We start from the raw sequence: 17,186 nt of genomic DNA, 5'->3' as shown, positions 1-17,186 counted from the left end.
GACGGAATTATGATAGAATTTGTGACGGATTTATATGAAAAAGCAATTGAAAAAAAAAAAAAAAAGAAATAACACGGAACTGGGCTGGGACGTGGGGGTTCTTCGTCCCAGGCCCAGTCCAGACGAAGAACAAGCTCGTCTAATGTTGGGCTTGGACGAAGGACGTCTGGGCTTGGTGTTGGACGAAGGATTCCTTCGTCTGGGCTTGGTGTTGGACGAAGGTTTCCTTCGTCTGGCCCATTCATTGTTTTTTTTTTTTTTTTTTTTTTTTTTTTTTTTTGTTTTAGAGTTTCTCGTTAGTTTTTTTTTTTTTTTTTTTTTTTTTTGTTTCCGACTCGTTTTGTATAAAATAATTAATTTCCGTATTTGTATTAAAAATTTTTATTTTTTATAGTTTCCGACAATTCAAATAATTATAATTAATTTCCGTTATTTCCGACTCGTTGTGTACAAAATAATTAAATGCCGTCTTTATATGAAATTTATATCTTTAACATTTCCGACTCGTTTTGTAAAAAATAACTTATTACCGTGTTTGTATTAATTTTATATTATTTTATATTTACTTCGACTAGTCCCGTAGCAAATAATTGAATTAATAACTAACTTGTTGAAATGCGTGCGCAGGTGATTAACGATGGAGACGGTGTTGATTACTCAGATCATTTTACGACAACGAGATTTTTTGCATCTAGTACTGAAGCGTTTAATTGGGCATATGAGATCGGGCTCCGACTCGGGTTTGGTATAAAAAAAGCAAGCAACAAGAAAGTAGGTCGTAACACGAATTTGAGACAACGTTATTTTGTTTGTCGGATGGGTGGAAAAGGTCCCGTAAATAAGGATGCCGATTCTTTAACGAGGGGTAACACCGCTACCGCGTGGTGCAATTGCAAATTTTCAATGAAAGTTGTTGAATTAGAAGAGAATAAGTGGCAGCTTGTGATGAGATCCGGGTTTCATAATCATGGTTTAACGTTGTATTGTGACGGCGACAGATACTTTGCAAAGTTTGATGACGAGGAGTTGGCTTATATCGATGCCCAAGTTAGAGCTCACGTTAGACCGGCAATTATTAGTGCGGGTTTACATCGCGAATCCGGAAAAGTCAAGACCTAATCGGCGACAAATCTACAACCGTTCTCAGAAAGTAAGGGTCGAGGAAAGAGATGGGAGAAACCCGGCACAACAGATGTTAGCACTTGCGGTTCAGCATAAGTACGTTCATTATTGGGTCACTGATCAGGAGACCGATGAGCTAACCCACGTGTTCATGGCTCATCCAGAAGCGGTTAAGATGTTTCGATCATACTATTATGTGGTACAGATCGATTCCACGTACAAGACAAATGAATACCGTCTTCCGCTTGTTGAGATGGTTGGAGTCACACCCGTCGGGAAGAGCTTTGTCATCGCGTATGCTCTTGTGACGCATGAGTCGGAGGAGAAATATCTGTGGGTCCTACGGAAATTGAAGGCCTTGCTCAATGATGCCGTTCAACCTAATGCTATTGTTACTGATTGCGAGAGAGGTTTGTTGAACGCGATTCACATTGTTTTTCCGGATTCGTCTCACTTGCTATGTCTTTGGCATATATATTCTAACGTGGAGACGAAAGCACTTGATATCACGAGTCAGGATAAGTGGGCTAAGCACGTCACCTTTACTTTGTTTACTGCGGTTGTCGAGGCGGAAACCGAAGAAAAGTTTAATGTTGCGTGGGGCAAATTGGCAAGGGAATGGGCGGGAGTGGCGGCTTATATTGAGGGGCAATGGTTCCCGCACTTGGAAAAATGGGCCAAGTATAGAACGAACAACATAACTCATTTTGGCAATACTTCTACATCCCGGGTTGAGTCGGCTCATGCGAATTTGAAGAGATGGTCAATAGCGAAACCGGCGATTGATAGCATCTGGAGTCGGTTTCATTCTTTGATGGAAACGCAACATGTTGAGATCCGACACTCGTTGGAGTTATCTAGATCGAGGCGGTTGACGGGGATTCAGCGATTATTTTCTAGACTTTCTTGCAAAATATCAAAGAATGCCATCAGTGAATTGCGTAAAGAATTCGAAAGAGGTGCCAAGATGACGGAAGATGCCTTGACGATCGATTGCGGTTGTGTAAAGGCTACTACACTTGGTTTGTTATGTGCTTGTTCACTTCACCGCATTTCTAGAAACGGATCTCGGGTCCCTGTTGATGTGTTACATGCATTTTGGAGGAAGTTGGAGTACGATGGTTCGGAGGCAATGCCGACTTGTGATGATGATCGATTGGAGGAGTTATTCGATGAAATTCGGAATGCAGATCCGAGTATGAGATCATCCATGTTCGATGCCCTTTACTCTCAGATACATCCGCAAGAGGAGGATGTAAACGAGCCTAGGGTGAACGAGAACCCTAGAGGACGTCCGAGTAGGGGAACTCGTAGAGATCCGTCCGCCGTTGAGCATGCACGGGTTCGTGTTCGAGTAGGTACTCCGTCTTCCCAACGTACTCCGTCTAGTACCCCCCGTTCTACTCCGACGGTTCCTGTTACTCCGTCGTCTACTCCCCGTTCTACTCCGTCGGTTCGTTTTACTCCGTATAGAACCCCCCGGTCCACTCAAACGGGCCCCGGTACACCGTCTACCACTGCTACCACGACTACGGGGAGTTTCGGCACAACGTATTGCGCACCACTTGAGGTCGGCTACACCATTGGTGATTTGAGAATTCCCATTATACCAAGTCACATAATCTGGCTCCGTCTCACCCGGGATAGTAACTGGTCTCGATTTACGAGAAAGCTGAACCACGTGATCCTCCCAGCAATCCCAAAGATGATCAGTCTCCGCAATCCCAGCCCTAACCTCGTACCCTATCCCCGAAGCAGGACGATGCGCTGTCAATCTCATAATGGGATTGGGTATGATCTGCACATACCCAAACTGTCGTAAACACCGATCAGGCTGGTACGGTTCCGCTATGTCCATGAAACGAATACAACCGGTATACAAAGTACGAGGATGATACTCCTCCTGACGCGGCCCGTACGGATCCCACCTAATGGAAGCACAAGTAAGCCCATCTAACAACCTCCGATACTCCAACAATTTCTCCGCATTTTGAGCGAAAGGACCAACGGATCTCCAAGAACACGACCGAGGCTGAGTAGGGTCAATTGCCGAAGGTGGACCGGGTCTGAACATAGGAAAATACTCATAGATCCACGATTGCAACAAGGTCAAGCAACCACCAATAGTCTTCACACCAAAGACGTGAAGCCACCCCAACTGTCGGTACATGAAGGCAAGTACACCGGCTCCCCAAGCGTAGTCGTGTACACCATCGATATCATACACTAAAGGAAACAACGAGGACGTAACCTATCACACGATTTGTCGACAAAAAGTGTCGACCCCAACACCACGACCAAAAACCCCGAGCAAAAACAACATCACAATTACCTCTCGCCGTTTCACAAACTGCATCTACCAATATACCCCCACTCTTGTAAATAGGGACCTTCTTAGTAGAGTTTAACGGCAACCTCAACTTCTCTGATGAAATCGCAAAGAAGCCACATACATACATAAGGGGATCCGCCAACGTCCCGTCATTACTCTCCACCTTACAACAGTTACCATCAACCCGAACGCCTAAGATCTGCGCAACATCGTGAAGGAGTATGGACATCTCCCCAAAAGGCATGTGAAAAACCGTTGGTGTCGGGTTGCCATCTCTCAACAAAAGCAGAAATAAGGGGCATGTTATAATTCTCGGCCATGGAATCTAATAGGTGAGAAAGACCAGTACCGTCATAAATAGTCTTAACGGCCGGAGGGAGTGGCCAACAACTCAACAACCTCGTCTTACCAAACCGGTGGTAACCCGTCAAAACTGGTCGACCAACCTCATTAGGAGTCGCCCATATGGTGTTGGCAATGTGGCCCCCGAAGCTAGGAATCACGTGGGGAAAGTCAGGACCACCAGGAACACGATGATCGATCAACCAAGAGACATCCTTACCCGACTTCTTCTTCGGAGCCACCACACTACTAGAACTACCATCCGACCTCCGCTCGAAACGCCCCTCCTCATTCCGTCTACGTGGCACCCTACGCACTCGCTCAATACCCGCCTCCTCCTCACCTATCACATCACCTGACCGAACCAGCTCCTCCTCCAACCGCTCATCAGTCCACGAATCGGTACTACCATCTCCAACATCAGACTCGAACTGGAGCCCCTTTCGAGCTCGAACTTGACGGTCATTTCCTCCACCGGCCATCTATTCAAAAAATAAAACAAACAATTTATAAATATAAGTTTAAGTAAATTAAAAATTAAAAAAAAATAACAAAGTAACCCGGAACGGGGTTTATTAATAATAATTAATTAATATTTTACGTAAACTAAACGAGACGCAACAAAAACATATTTACAACAACTTGATTACTTAAATTAATAAAACAAACAATTTATAAATATAAGTTTATGTAAATTAAAAAATAAATAAAAAAACAAAATATCCCCAAAAGAAGTTTATTAGTAATAATTAATTTATATTTTACATCGACAAAACGAGACGGAAAAAATATATATTTACAACGACTTCGCCACGAACAACAATTATTACTTTATAACGATAATAAAACAAGACGGAATAAAATTTATTTAAAAAAAAAAAAAAAAAAAAAAAAAAAAAAAAAAGTAACGACAAATTCCAAAACAAAAAAAAAAAAAAAAAAAAAAAAAAAACAACAACTTGGGCCAGACGAAGAATTCCTTCGTCCAACACTTGGGCTGCAAAGAAATCCTTCGTCCAACACCAAGCCCCAGCATTTAATGATTTCTTCGTCCAAAGCCCACATGAGACGAGAAATCCCTTCGTCTGGCCTGGGTCTGGGACGAAGAAACCCAACGTCTCAGCCCAGTTTTTCGTGCTCTTTTTTTTTTTTTTTTTTTTCGATTAATTGTTTCGATTATTCCGTTTGATTTTCGCGTAACACGACTCAATCCGATTGAATTCAAAGCATCTATCCTAATTCCGTCACTAATTTGGCAACTATCCTAATTCCGTCACACATTTACAAACTAAGCAAAATACTACAAAAAAATTTTAATCTCGAATCACATACCTTGTTGAATGTTTGAATTCGTGACGGAAATGATGCGGTCGATACGTTTGTGTCGGGTTTTTTTCTTCAAAATCTGAGTCGGGTTTTTTTTTTTCAAAATTTGGAATGTGATAGGTAGTTTTTGAATAAAAAGGAAAATATTAGGGGGAGTGTGAGAGAGGGGCAAATTAGGAAGTTAATTAAAATTGTCGACGATATTTAGTAATTTGTCGACGACCTTTAGCAGCCAGGTTTACTTATCCATCTAAAAAAGTTGTGAACTCACTTCCGGAAACCAACATGGCCTCACTTCAAGGACCCACATTTCCCTTCCCACCAATTCCTAACCACCGCTCCACACCCACACGCACCTCATTAACCACACCCCGCTCCAAACCCACCACCAGACCCGACCCATTTCCAGAACCGTCAAACCCAAACCCTGACCCATCTCCATCTTCATCGTCTTCCATTACACTCTCAAACACCCAGAAAAGATGGGGACTTTCATTGGAGAAGAACAATTCACAAGAAGCAAAAGAAAGAAAACAAGTAATTAACACAAAAATTGCATCAAAAAAGGCAATTTCAGTAATACTTAGAAGGGAAGCTACTAAAGCAGTGATTGAGAAAAAGAAAGGGATTAGTTCTAAGAGATTGTTGCCTAGAACTGTTCTTGAAGCTCTTCATGAGAGAATTACTGCTCTTCGTTGGGAATCTGCCCTCAAGGTATCCTTTTTCTTAATTAATTTGCATTATTTTGTGTTTTTGATTATTGTTTTGGGTTTTTGATGATTAGTTTTTAATTGGGTATTTCAAAGAATTTGTGTTTTTTCTTTGGTTAGTTGCATAATGTAGTGTTAAGGTACCGTTCTTTTCGACTTAATTTTCGGTAATTTCAGTTCAAGCCATGTTCTATAAGTTCAATTCAGTTCGGGTTTTATAAGTTAAGTTCATTTTAGTCCGTTTAGTTCAGGTTAAGTCCGATTCTTTTGGACTTAAGTTCAGTAATGTTCAGGTGAGGTCCTATCAAGTATCAATTCAATTCAATTTAATTTAATTTAATTTGGGTTTTAGAAGTTAAGTTTAGTTCATATAGTTTTAGCCTGAAAGAACGGCCCTAAATGATTGTTGTTTTTGGTTATGTAAAAATATTACTCCCTCCGTCCCAATGATTTGTTTACCTTTTGATTAAAATACCCCGTTACAAAGAATAAAACAGGTAAACGAGGGAGACAGGGAGTTCAGCTAATTGCTGAGTGAATCATGTATGCTGCCATGTAAGGAGAGTGTAGATGGACATTTGCCAACTAATCTCATAATTGTCATTACAACAGCTCTATCCATTGTTGTTTGTTAGAGGAATGTGATTAGCTTTACTCTAAACAGAGCTGTGATATCATATACTTCTAGTTATTGATGAGGATTAAAATTCTGCTGTAATAAGTAAGAGTGTGAATCTATCATCCTTGAAAGTTAACTTGGCACAGCATTCTACTTGAGCAAAGTGCATTGTTTCTTATGATGCCTGAATTGTGGTGTTTTACTCTCCAATGTAAGAGTGTAAACTGAGAGAACAATAGGTGTTCTGTATCTGTTACTATTATACATGCTTTGAGAGTGTTAAGTGTTAGAATTCGAAATGGGCTGTCCCTTGGGCTTATGAAGTGAGCCCCCTCTCTCCTTTTGGGTGTGGCGAATTCTGACATGGCCTGCCACTGCAAGAGGGCCCTCTCTTTAGAGGATTCCGTATCTCTGTTCCAACTCCATTGCAGCCCTTGGTGTCATCCTTGGTTATTTAAGAGCATTAGTCACATTGTGAGGGGGAGTGTTGGAATGCAAGAAACCCACATGTGAAGTCCCACATTGGTGGTGGAGTAGAGAATTAGTCACTTTTAAAAGCCTAGGAGTTCTCCTATTGCCAATTAGTTTTAGGAAAGATGGAGTTCCCCTAGGCTTATGAAGTGAGCGCTCTCTCTCCTTTCAGTTTCAGGTATTGCCAGGCCGTTTTGAATTCTAATAGAGAGCATGTACAATAACAAAATTACAACATATGGGATGGAACAAGGGTGGGCGGATATCTACTCCTTCAAAAACAATCTTCTGTCTTTCTTATAGGGTGAAGGGGGCTAGTAGGTACTTGTTCCAAATGATACAAGCCTCTGAATTTCATATGGGATCCCCAATCACAAGCCTATTTATATATATGGATGGTTTTGTTTCCATTTTCAGTTATTTTCAATAGAGTTATCAAGCATATGAACCTTGATTAATCTGATAATTTAGCAGACAACTATTTTGCAATGCTCATCAACGTTTTGTCTGACCTAGGTTGAGTGGTCTACAACTTCTATCATAACTGGCCTAATTTGACCCCTTGATCAAAGCAGCATTACTCTTTGGGTATGGATTATGATGGGGAATAAATCAAAATAGCTCACTAAAGTAGCGGTCCTTTAATGCAGTTCTCGACGCAATTTTCATCTTTGGTCATTCGGAAACAACCTCTTTGTGTTGCTAACACAAGGGTAAGGCTGCGTACATCCGATCCCCTCTTACCTCGCAATTTGCGGTAGCCATTGAGACACTGGAGTAATGTTGTTGTTGTTGGATCAAAATAGCATTACGCTTCATTCTTCAGTAACAGTGGATCATTACTAATAAGCTGGCAAATCTAACAAGAGCTTTGACAATCTACTATGATTACTAAGATTGTCACCTTGTCATACAATGCAGGTTTTTGAGCTCCTGCGGGAGCAATTGTGGTATAGGCCCGACTCTGGCATATATGTTAAACTAATTGTCATGCTTGGAAAGTGTAAGCAACCTCAAAAGGCACAAGAACTATTTCAGGCCATGGTTGATGAGGGATGCTTCATAAATCATGAAGTATACACTGCTCTCTTGTCAGCATACAGTAGGAGCGGTCAGTTTAATGAAGCATTCACATTGCTCGAGTATATGAAGAACAATCCTAACTGCAGACCTGATGTATATACGTACTCGATCCTTATAAAATCGTGTCTGCAAGTCTCTGCCTTTGATAAAGTCTCTATGCTGCTTTCTGATATGGTATCACAGGGAATCAAGCCCAGCACAGTCACTTACAACACTCTGATTGATGCTTACGGAAAATCAGGAAAGTAAGAGATTTGCTCTGTCTTTTCATCTCATGCATATGCATTAGTGGTTAGCTCTGTGCCGTTAACTATTGTTTGGTTTGGAATTCTTGGTTGGATGACTTGGATCATCTACAACAAAGTCACTTACTGTCTATTTCAACTCTTTAATCCTAGGCTCAGTTGCAATGGCAATGGTAAATATTTATTAGGGCTAGCTTGGATTGAATCTAATTGTTACGGCATAAAGGAGGTCAGGAGAAAGACATGAAAATGATGGTGTAGGGAAGATATAGGGGTGGTGAAGGAACTATTATTCACTATTATTCTTGTAGGAGGGTAATAGATTACCCTAGAGGGAGGTGAGGGAAAGGTGGGTACTACCCCTTTATGAGGCACAAGTAGCAAATATTCTCTTCATCTTGTTTTTAACTCTACCACCACCTGCAACTCTCCTCTGTATTTTCCTCCACTACCTCATTAACAATTTTCCCAAATTCAAGCAAGCCCTTATCTTGACTTTAATATGTGCAGAATCGTATTTGGTCCATTAAAATTATGTCATGTATCTTCAAGAGGATAAACAAATAAATCAAAGACATTCGGAATGGTACAACCGTCAAATAGAGAAATCCGGCATATAACTGCTTTAGAGCAATCACCAGTAAGACAATAACCCTATGATTTTCTGTTTTTCTTCCTACAACCAGATGTTGTGACCTTGTGATGATGCACAGTATATTCAGTTTTTTCTATTTTATAAAAGGTTTGCAGAGATGGAGTCAGTACTAGCAGAAATGCTTTGCAAACGGCATTGTGAACCCGATTCATGGACGATGAATTCCACACTCAGAGCATTTGGTACCACAGGTCAAATCGAGATGATGGAGAAATGCTATGAGAAGTTTCTGGCCGCAGGAATTGAACCCAACATTAAGACTTTTAACATACTCTTGGACTCATATGGTAAAATTGGAGATTATGAAAAGATGAGTTCTGTGATGCAATACATGCAAAAATATCACTTCTCCTGGACACTTGTAACCTACTCGTACAATGTGGTAATAGATGCATTTGGCAGGGCTGGGGATTTAAAGCAGATGGAATTCTTGTTTAGATTAATGAAATCTGAAAAGATAAAGCCCAACTGTGTCACATTCTGCTCACTTGTGAGGGCTTATGGTCGGGCCGGAAAACCCGAGAAGATAGACAGCATTTTACGGATTATTGAAAACACTGATGTGACTTTGGATACCGTGTTTTTCAATTGTTTGGTCGATGCATATGGGAGGATGGAACGGTTTGCGGAAATGAAAGAAGATGTTGAGATGATGAAGAGCAAGGGATGTAACCCTGATAGGGTTACTTATAAAAGCATGATTAAAGTGTACTCTATTGCTGGCATGTCAACCCAGGCGAAAGAGTTGCAGAATTTCGTCAGATTTTCAGAGGATTCTAAAGATCGGGGTTGATATCACTGAACTTTGAAGCTCTTATGGCTATGTTTCTCCTACTCGGCTAGAACCTAGAAGTATTTGCCTACCCTAGTATCGGGCTTAGCTATTTCATGCTTGATATCACTGAACCTGGAACGGCCTCACAACATCCCATAGACAGCCCATAAAACCGCCTGCTCAACCCCTCCCCCACTGCTGCCACACAGCCCGTAAACAGCCACCAAGACATCTGCATAAGACTGCACCACAGTGGTACCAAAACAATTCCCATATACCTGCAAAAACTATCTCAAGAAGTCCCGAAAACTATGTAAAACCGTCTCTAAAAGCAGAGTACAACACGACCTAATTTACTACATACTAACGCATAAAGCAGTCCGAAATTGAGCCATGTTAAGACAGCATTTGAGAAGGGTTTAAAACGGGAGTTCACAGGTATAAAGCAACTCAAAACAGTCCCAAAAGGCTACTCTCCCCGTCCCAAAACGGAGCCAAAGTAGCCACAACTACCCATCTAGGTCGGTCAGAAACTGAGTTCAAGCAAACAGAGTTCACGACAGAATACAGGCTCAAAACAGTACACTCCAAACACCAATTTGAGATGATATTTACCATACAAATGAGAAAAATGTAAAGAACCAAACTTTATTAAACAAGAGCATATAAAACGACACATCTATAAATCTATAAATATTATTAAAAGGCTAGACATTAAACGCCACATAGACAAATGTGACATGGCAACAATTAATTGTGACGTGGCAAAATATAGTCCACGTGGAAATACTAGCATAGTAGTACACACGAAAAAAAAAATATCAATTCCACATTTAAAAGTTACTCTCGTAATTAATGGTAAAAAACTAAATTTAGATCATTTTAATTTCATAGTATAATTTTTAAATCACTTTCATGCAAAGTGGATTTAATAATAATAATCTATAAATATAATTAAAAAGTAAGCTAAACTATCAACCATCAACTATATGTCTTATTTTAATTTCATAAGATAATTTTTAAACCACTCTCATGCAAACCTTTTACTTTACATTTCTCCTTGCTCCATATTTATGCATGTAAAATCAATAACTCTATAATATAAATACAAAATCTATATATCTAACTTAAAGGCATGCTAAATTACCTATCATAATTTACATGTCATATCTATACAATAATATAAATAGGCTATATTGAGCATATATATAAGACATGCGACAACGTAGAATCACTAAGAAACTTTCATTTGATAATGTGCGACTAATTAATAACATTCATTTATAGAATTAAGATAGAATACTTATTATCACGTTTATGACCCCTTATTCATCTCTAACTCTTCATTTTCTTCCGCAAGCGGATTCTGAGCTGGAACAATAGTTTCTTATCTGCTGCTGGTAGATTAACCCTTATTTGCTCTGTGCTATCTTCACTTTCTATTTACTCTCTATCTGCATTTAAAATGCCGGTAAGTGTGACATCGAAGATTGACTCTTTAATTTCACAATTTTGGTGGAGTGGTTGCAAGGCAGGTAAGGGGATCCATTGGAGTAGTAAGCTATTCTTTCAGTCGGTTAAGACAAATGGGGGACTTGGAATCCGTAATCTGGGTTGTCTAAATTTGAGTTTGCTTACAAAGGTTGGATGGCGAATTTTATCTAAACCCGAAATGTTGATTAGTCGTGTAATGGGTACTAAATATCAGATCACGCCAACTTCTGTTATGGCCCCGGATTCTCTGCCCACTGCTTCTATGTCGTGGGGTGGCCGTGGAATTAAATGGGGTCTGAATTTATTAGCTGACAATCTCTCATGGCAAGTTGGATTTCCTTCTGCTCTTGATGTTTGGACGGATAAGTGGATTCATGGGGCGTCTTTGGGCACTTTAACTTCCCTTGATGCTGCTGCATTATTGCAGAAACCGACTTTGGAAGTCTCCATACTTCAAACTAGTGAGGGGGAGTGGAATTCCGATATGGTTCTTCAATTGTGTGGCCCTGATGTTTTGCCTCTTGTTCTTTCAACTGCTATCCCTCCTATGGATGACTCTGATACTTTAATTTGGAATCTCACAACTAATGGTGAGTACTCTATTAGAAGCGGCTATGCTCTAGGTTTTGATAAATTGTGGAATTCGAAGGCCACTATTAAGGATCAAACACGAATGGCACCTTCATCTGTAAGGTTTTGTAAAAAACTTTGGCATCTACCCATTCAGAATAAGTGGAAAGTTTTTCTATGGAAGGTTTTTTCGCACACCCTGCCCTGTGGTGAGGAGTTCAGACGCAGGGACTTTCCTGGGGATCATTGTTGTCTCTCTTGTCAGGCGCAAACACCACTCTTAGAGACTCTAAGCCATTTATTCCGTGATTGCTCTACGGCTACTCGAATCTGGGCTTGTTGTCCTTTGGGTATCCGCAGTTATGTGGGAAATAATGTCTCCATACAGCAATGGATAATCAATTGGATTCAATTACTGCAGAAAACCACTGATTCCCTGTCTTCGCTTTCGCTTTTCATTAGTACCTTATGGCACATATGGTGTTTGCGGAATAAGGTGCTCTTCCAAAATGAGCCCATTGATTATCAGGGGCTTTTTCAGGTGATAATGGTGGATGCTACTAATAATGAGCAAGTTGAGAGTAAGAAAGGGAATGGTAAGAATGGTTTTTCGACTGTGCATCAGGAGGATTTGGATGGTGCTCTCCTCATACGACATCATTTTCCGCACCCCTTGGTTGGTCCATCTATCTGTTCTGAACACGTTCGATTAAAGTGTGATGCTTCATGGAAGACGAATTTCAAGGCTACTGCGGGATGGCTATTTCAAGACAAACATGGAGTAATCTTTCGAACAGGATGTAAGACCTTTTGGGCTAAGAACGCTCTTCAGGCTGAGGCATTGGCCTTGAAGTTCGCTTGTTCTGAAGCTATTTCGCTGGGTTATCGACATCTTGACGCTACATCGATCGTTTTTTAAATTTGGTTCTTCAACTCAACGGCTATGGAGCCGCCACTCAAGACGTGTTACCTATTCTACGTTCTATTTCTTTATTGGCTTATACCTGCCATTGTTTTTCTCTTAGTCACTGTCAACGAAACCTTAATCGGATTGCTCATGCTATAGCCAAAGCTATAGCCTAGGGTAGCAATCTTTTCTTTCTGAAAAAAAAAAAAAAAAAAAAAAAAAACTCTTCATTTTCTCTTTAGGTCTTCCTTTTCCTTTTTGATGATTTATTTCTCCCCCTAAAATCCAACTCCTTATTTGATGCTAAGTTAATATAAGTAAAGTCTTTAAAATAAGCACTTTTATTTTTTACCCTCTTTTTCTAAGCTTTTGGCATATTCATATGTTATTGAAACTTTACATTGCATATAATTTTTATTAATCATTTGCATTTGTGAAAAAAATAAAGTTATATCATACATAAGATTTGTGTTTTATTTGTTATTGTTTAAATAACTTTTATTGATGTCAATTTGTATTTCTCACCTTGATTTATTTTTGCAGATGAAATGGTACAATTTTCTTATTATTGCAAAGCTGGATTGTGCAGTTAATTACGTTATGCATATGGTATGTTCTACGAGTTTTGTTTGTGTAATTTATATAAGCTTATTGTAAAATGCATAGTTTTTTGTAATTTATCCACTAATATCGCTTTGTGGTAGATTTATTTTATACTATCTTTATGTAAACCCTCTTACAAGATTAATTGAATTATCGTTAAATGTACGTTTGTTTCTTATTCCATTTTTGTGGGTGATGCTTCCTTTGTCTTCTCATAATACTCCCTCCTATTCACTACTTCCTCCATTCAACTCCACTCTACCTATTTCACTTTTGTACACTATTCACAATTGTGTGTTCAATTTCGATTTTCTCTCGATACGGAAGTGGAAATATATTCATGTGGGATCTTGTTTGATTCGTCTTTACGAGTATATTAAAAATATCAACTTTTATATTTTTTGCAAATACGTAGCTAACGATATTTAACGCGTAAAACACGCGTTGGCAAACGTGAAAAAAGAAAGTGGTAGAGTGGAGTTGAATGGAGGAAGTATATTCTTCCCCTTTCCTTTTTGCACAAGAAATAAAAAAGTGATTTTGGACCACATAAAACACACTACCCCACATGTCATTGAATTTAAACCACACAAATCAACCCAAAAAAGGAAATAGGGAAGAAAACCCGAATAACCGAATAAGGAAATAGGGAAGAAAACCCTGAATTGGAGGGAGTATTAACATAGTGTGTTAAAAAAAAACTACATGGGAAATGTGTAGGCAACAGAAGGATTTAGTTGAACAAAAACTTGATATCCGTCCTTGAACCATGTTCTAATGATATTAAAATTTATTTGGTACGTAATTGTCTCACTTGATATAAAAACCAAACATTTTTAGTTTTTAATTCGAATTTAGAGGATCTTAGTAAATTGTTTTTTTTTATAACTCTGTTTTTGTAAAAAAAAAATATAATATAGTTAAAAGGCTACTTAAAACATCTAATTTTAATTCACATATCATTTTTATAGTATTGGTTAATATTAAAGCTACATCGGACTTATTTATTAAAAAATTTCATTAGATTTACTAATATTTTTTGATGGAAATCATAATACCGATTATGATTTAAATTATAAAAATGAATTAACAATTTACTCTCATCATTTAAATCGTACAATTTATCCATCTAACTCTTCATTAACCATAGAGATAGTAGTTAAAATGTCTTATATATAATAAATAAAAAGTCTAATAATTTGGATTATAAAGTTAGTAATAATATTTTTTAGTAGAAACCATAAGATCATGTACTAAATTACAAAAATAAATTAAGAATTTACTCTCATTATTAAAATTTAAATCGTAAAATTTATCCATATAATTCCTCATCAATACTATATATTAAATCCAGAAACCAAGGGACTTCAATGTAATTAAAGAAAGTTATACAAATTAATTATACTATATAGTTTTAAATCACTAGCACCGTGCGATGGACCCAATTAAAGGATCTCAATGCAAATATTATATAGTTTGGGTTAAAATTAAATTATATAGAAGCTTGGTAATTTTCCTAAACATTTGTAAGAGACTAAAACATGGTCAATTTCTTTAAAATAAAATAATTAATTAAGATGGTTAATTTCCTTAAAATAAAATAATTAATTAAGATTGTCAATTTCAAGGAGACTAAAAGAAAGAAGATGCTTGGTAATTTTCCTAAATATTTATAGAAGACTAGAAGATGGTCAATTTTCTTAAAATAAAATAATTAATTAGTATAAACATGCACACTTATGGTATTAATTATTATCATCATAAAATTATATATTAAATTTAAAAACTATGCAATTTTATTAAATTTTATATTTTATTAAATTTTATAGTTTATTAGATATATAAAGATGTTAATTATTTAACATACAAAAATATAATATAAGTAGGTTATAAATAATTCAAGTTAGATTCCATAATATATAATATTGCATAATTCTTTTGATTTGATTTCATGTATAAATGTAATATATTTATAAAAATATATAAACCTCTTAAAGTTGCATGTCTAAGAAGTAAAAGTAATTTCATCAGCAAAGAAAAGAATTGTTGTAATATTGGATATAGTTATATGATAGTAATCACTCATTTAAATAGGAAAAGTAAGAATATTATCAGCGAGATTAGTGAAAGTGGTAGAAACAACAACGGGAGTAGTCGAATAATCAATATTAATGCGGCAATAATGAAAGTAACAATAATTACGGCGGGAATAATGAAATTATCAATATTAATGCGTCAGTAGTGACAGTAACAATAATAAATGTGGGAGTAGTTAAAGTAGCAATGATTACGAGCAAGTAGTGAAATGTTATTACTATTGTTTCATTAATAAGAGTAAAATATTAGTAGCGGGAGTAGTGAATTTGTCTCAAAATTTATTTTATCGTAATTTTAGGATATGTCATAGAAAAATATATTAATGATAAATTTATGGGTTATGCAATTTTAAGTAATTTTATTTAACGAAAAAAAAAAATTAATGGTAAGTAGAGGTAGCCCGGGCGAAGCCGGGCACCAATACTAGTTAGTAATAAATATAGTAACTAAAAGGTCTTATATGTGGTAAATGAAAAATCCAATATATCTTGGATTATAAAGCTTCACAATTTCTCATATTGTTACTTTTGATTTATTTCAAAATCATCTTAAATATTATAATTAACACACTTACGAAAAAGTGAAAAATAAGGTGTATATGTGCATGTGATTCAAACGTTCATAGTCTTCTTAAAAGTACTCCATATTTCTATCTTTTAAGATTTTAAAATTTTAAACGTTAAATAAGTTGTATAGTTAGTTTTTTAATTAAGATGATGCTTATTTAATTTTAATTTTAATTTTAATTTTATTTTTAATTTTAACTAACTCAGTTTGCAGATTATTGATTGTGAGGAGGCTTTTACAAAGTGGAGATTACATGTTTGGATCTAAATGTGAAAAATGAAAACATATTTTTTACTCTTTTAGTTGGCTTACAAAGTATCATCATTCATCATCGGCGAGATTCTCTATTTTACATGTATATTTTTGATAAAAAGTATAGATTTTGAGGAAAAGTTAAACTAATAGTATCCATTTAACTTTCTTAAAAACCTATCAGATATGTAACCGCGATCTTGGAGTGCTTTGTTTATCGACCTAACGACGCAGCCGTTTTTAGCTTAATTATTTATGACGTACATCATAAATATATAAAAATAACAAATTTGTAAAAAATTTAAACAAACATTTATAGTTATAAAATTAGCTACATTAAATTTTTTACTACAAAATATTCATGAATAATATTAACATGTACTCCGTATTAAAATATATAGAAATAAAATTCAAATTAAAAATCCTATCTATATTACTATGATCATGAAAAATAATGTAAATGAAGTAAATATTTACAAATGTTTGGTTTATAGCTTATTGGCGATTAAAAAAAAAATTTATATTTTAGTTAAAGATGGACGTCAACAAAAGGCAATAAATGGAACAAATAGAACAAGTCCGCGATTTTCGCGGGTACAAAACTAGTATAATATAAAAAGGCAAACCTAAATATTAGCTTTCAACATTCACCTTTAAGACTATTAGAGCATGACACATCATCATTATTATTTAAAAAAATTGAAAAAATCATAACATTAAACACTAATTAAATCACAATAAATATTAGTATTTTTTTTATTTGTTAAGAAAAATTAAACTTAAAATTAAAGCCATATATCTCATATTAAACACAAATATAATTCTCACCATAATCTTTCAAAATAATGCTAACCATTCAATCTACCTTGAATTATTGTTCACAAATAAAAATATAAAAAAAATTATTTTGAATTTTTTTTAGGTTGAATTAATTACATAGCTAAACAAAATTGAAGACAATAACAATAATAACAATAATCGTGAGAAAACAATAATAAAAGTAACAATATTCGTGA

The 17,186-nt window shown here is 36.4% G+C and overlaps 2 protein-coding genes across 2 annotated transcripts; both read left to right on the top strand.

The window, feature by feature from the left end:
- Positions 1-5,406: 5,406 nt before the first annotated feature.
- LOC141590934 (pentatricopeptide repeat-containing protein At5g48730, chloroplastic-like) lies at positions 5,407-10,220 on the top strand. The gene is made up of 3 exons (XM_074411439.1): positions 5,407-5,836; positions 7,844-8,250; positions 8,993-10,220. The coding sequence occupies exons 1-3, from the start codon at positions 5,408-5,410 to the stop codon at positions 9,696-9,698; spliced, it is 1,542 nt and encodes a 513-aa protein (XP_074267540.1). The 5' UTR covers position 5,407; the 3' UTR covers positions 9,699-10,220.
- Positions 10,221-11,370: 1,150 nt separating this feature from the next.
- On the top strand, positions 11,371-12,663 carry LOC141589826 (uncharacterized). The gene has a single exon (XM_074410450.1). It carries the CDS (start codon positions 11,371-11,373, stop codon positions 12,661-12,663), a length of 1,293 nt encoding a protein of 430 aa, XP_074266551.1.
- Positions 12,664-17,186: the final 4,523 nt, after the last annotated feature.

The sequence above is a fragment of the Silene latifolia genome, chromosome 7 (assembly GCF_048544455.1).
Source record: "Silene latifolia isolate original U9 population chromosome 7, ASM4854445v1, whole genome shotgun sequence".
NCBI lineage: Eukaryota > Viridiplantae > Streptophyta > Magnoliopsida > Caryophyllales > Caryophyllaceae > Silene > Silene latifolia.
This window is presented reverse-complemented; position numbering and strand designations above follow the sequence as displayed.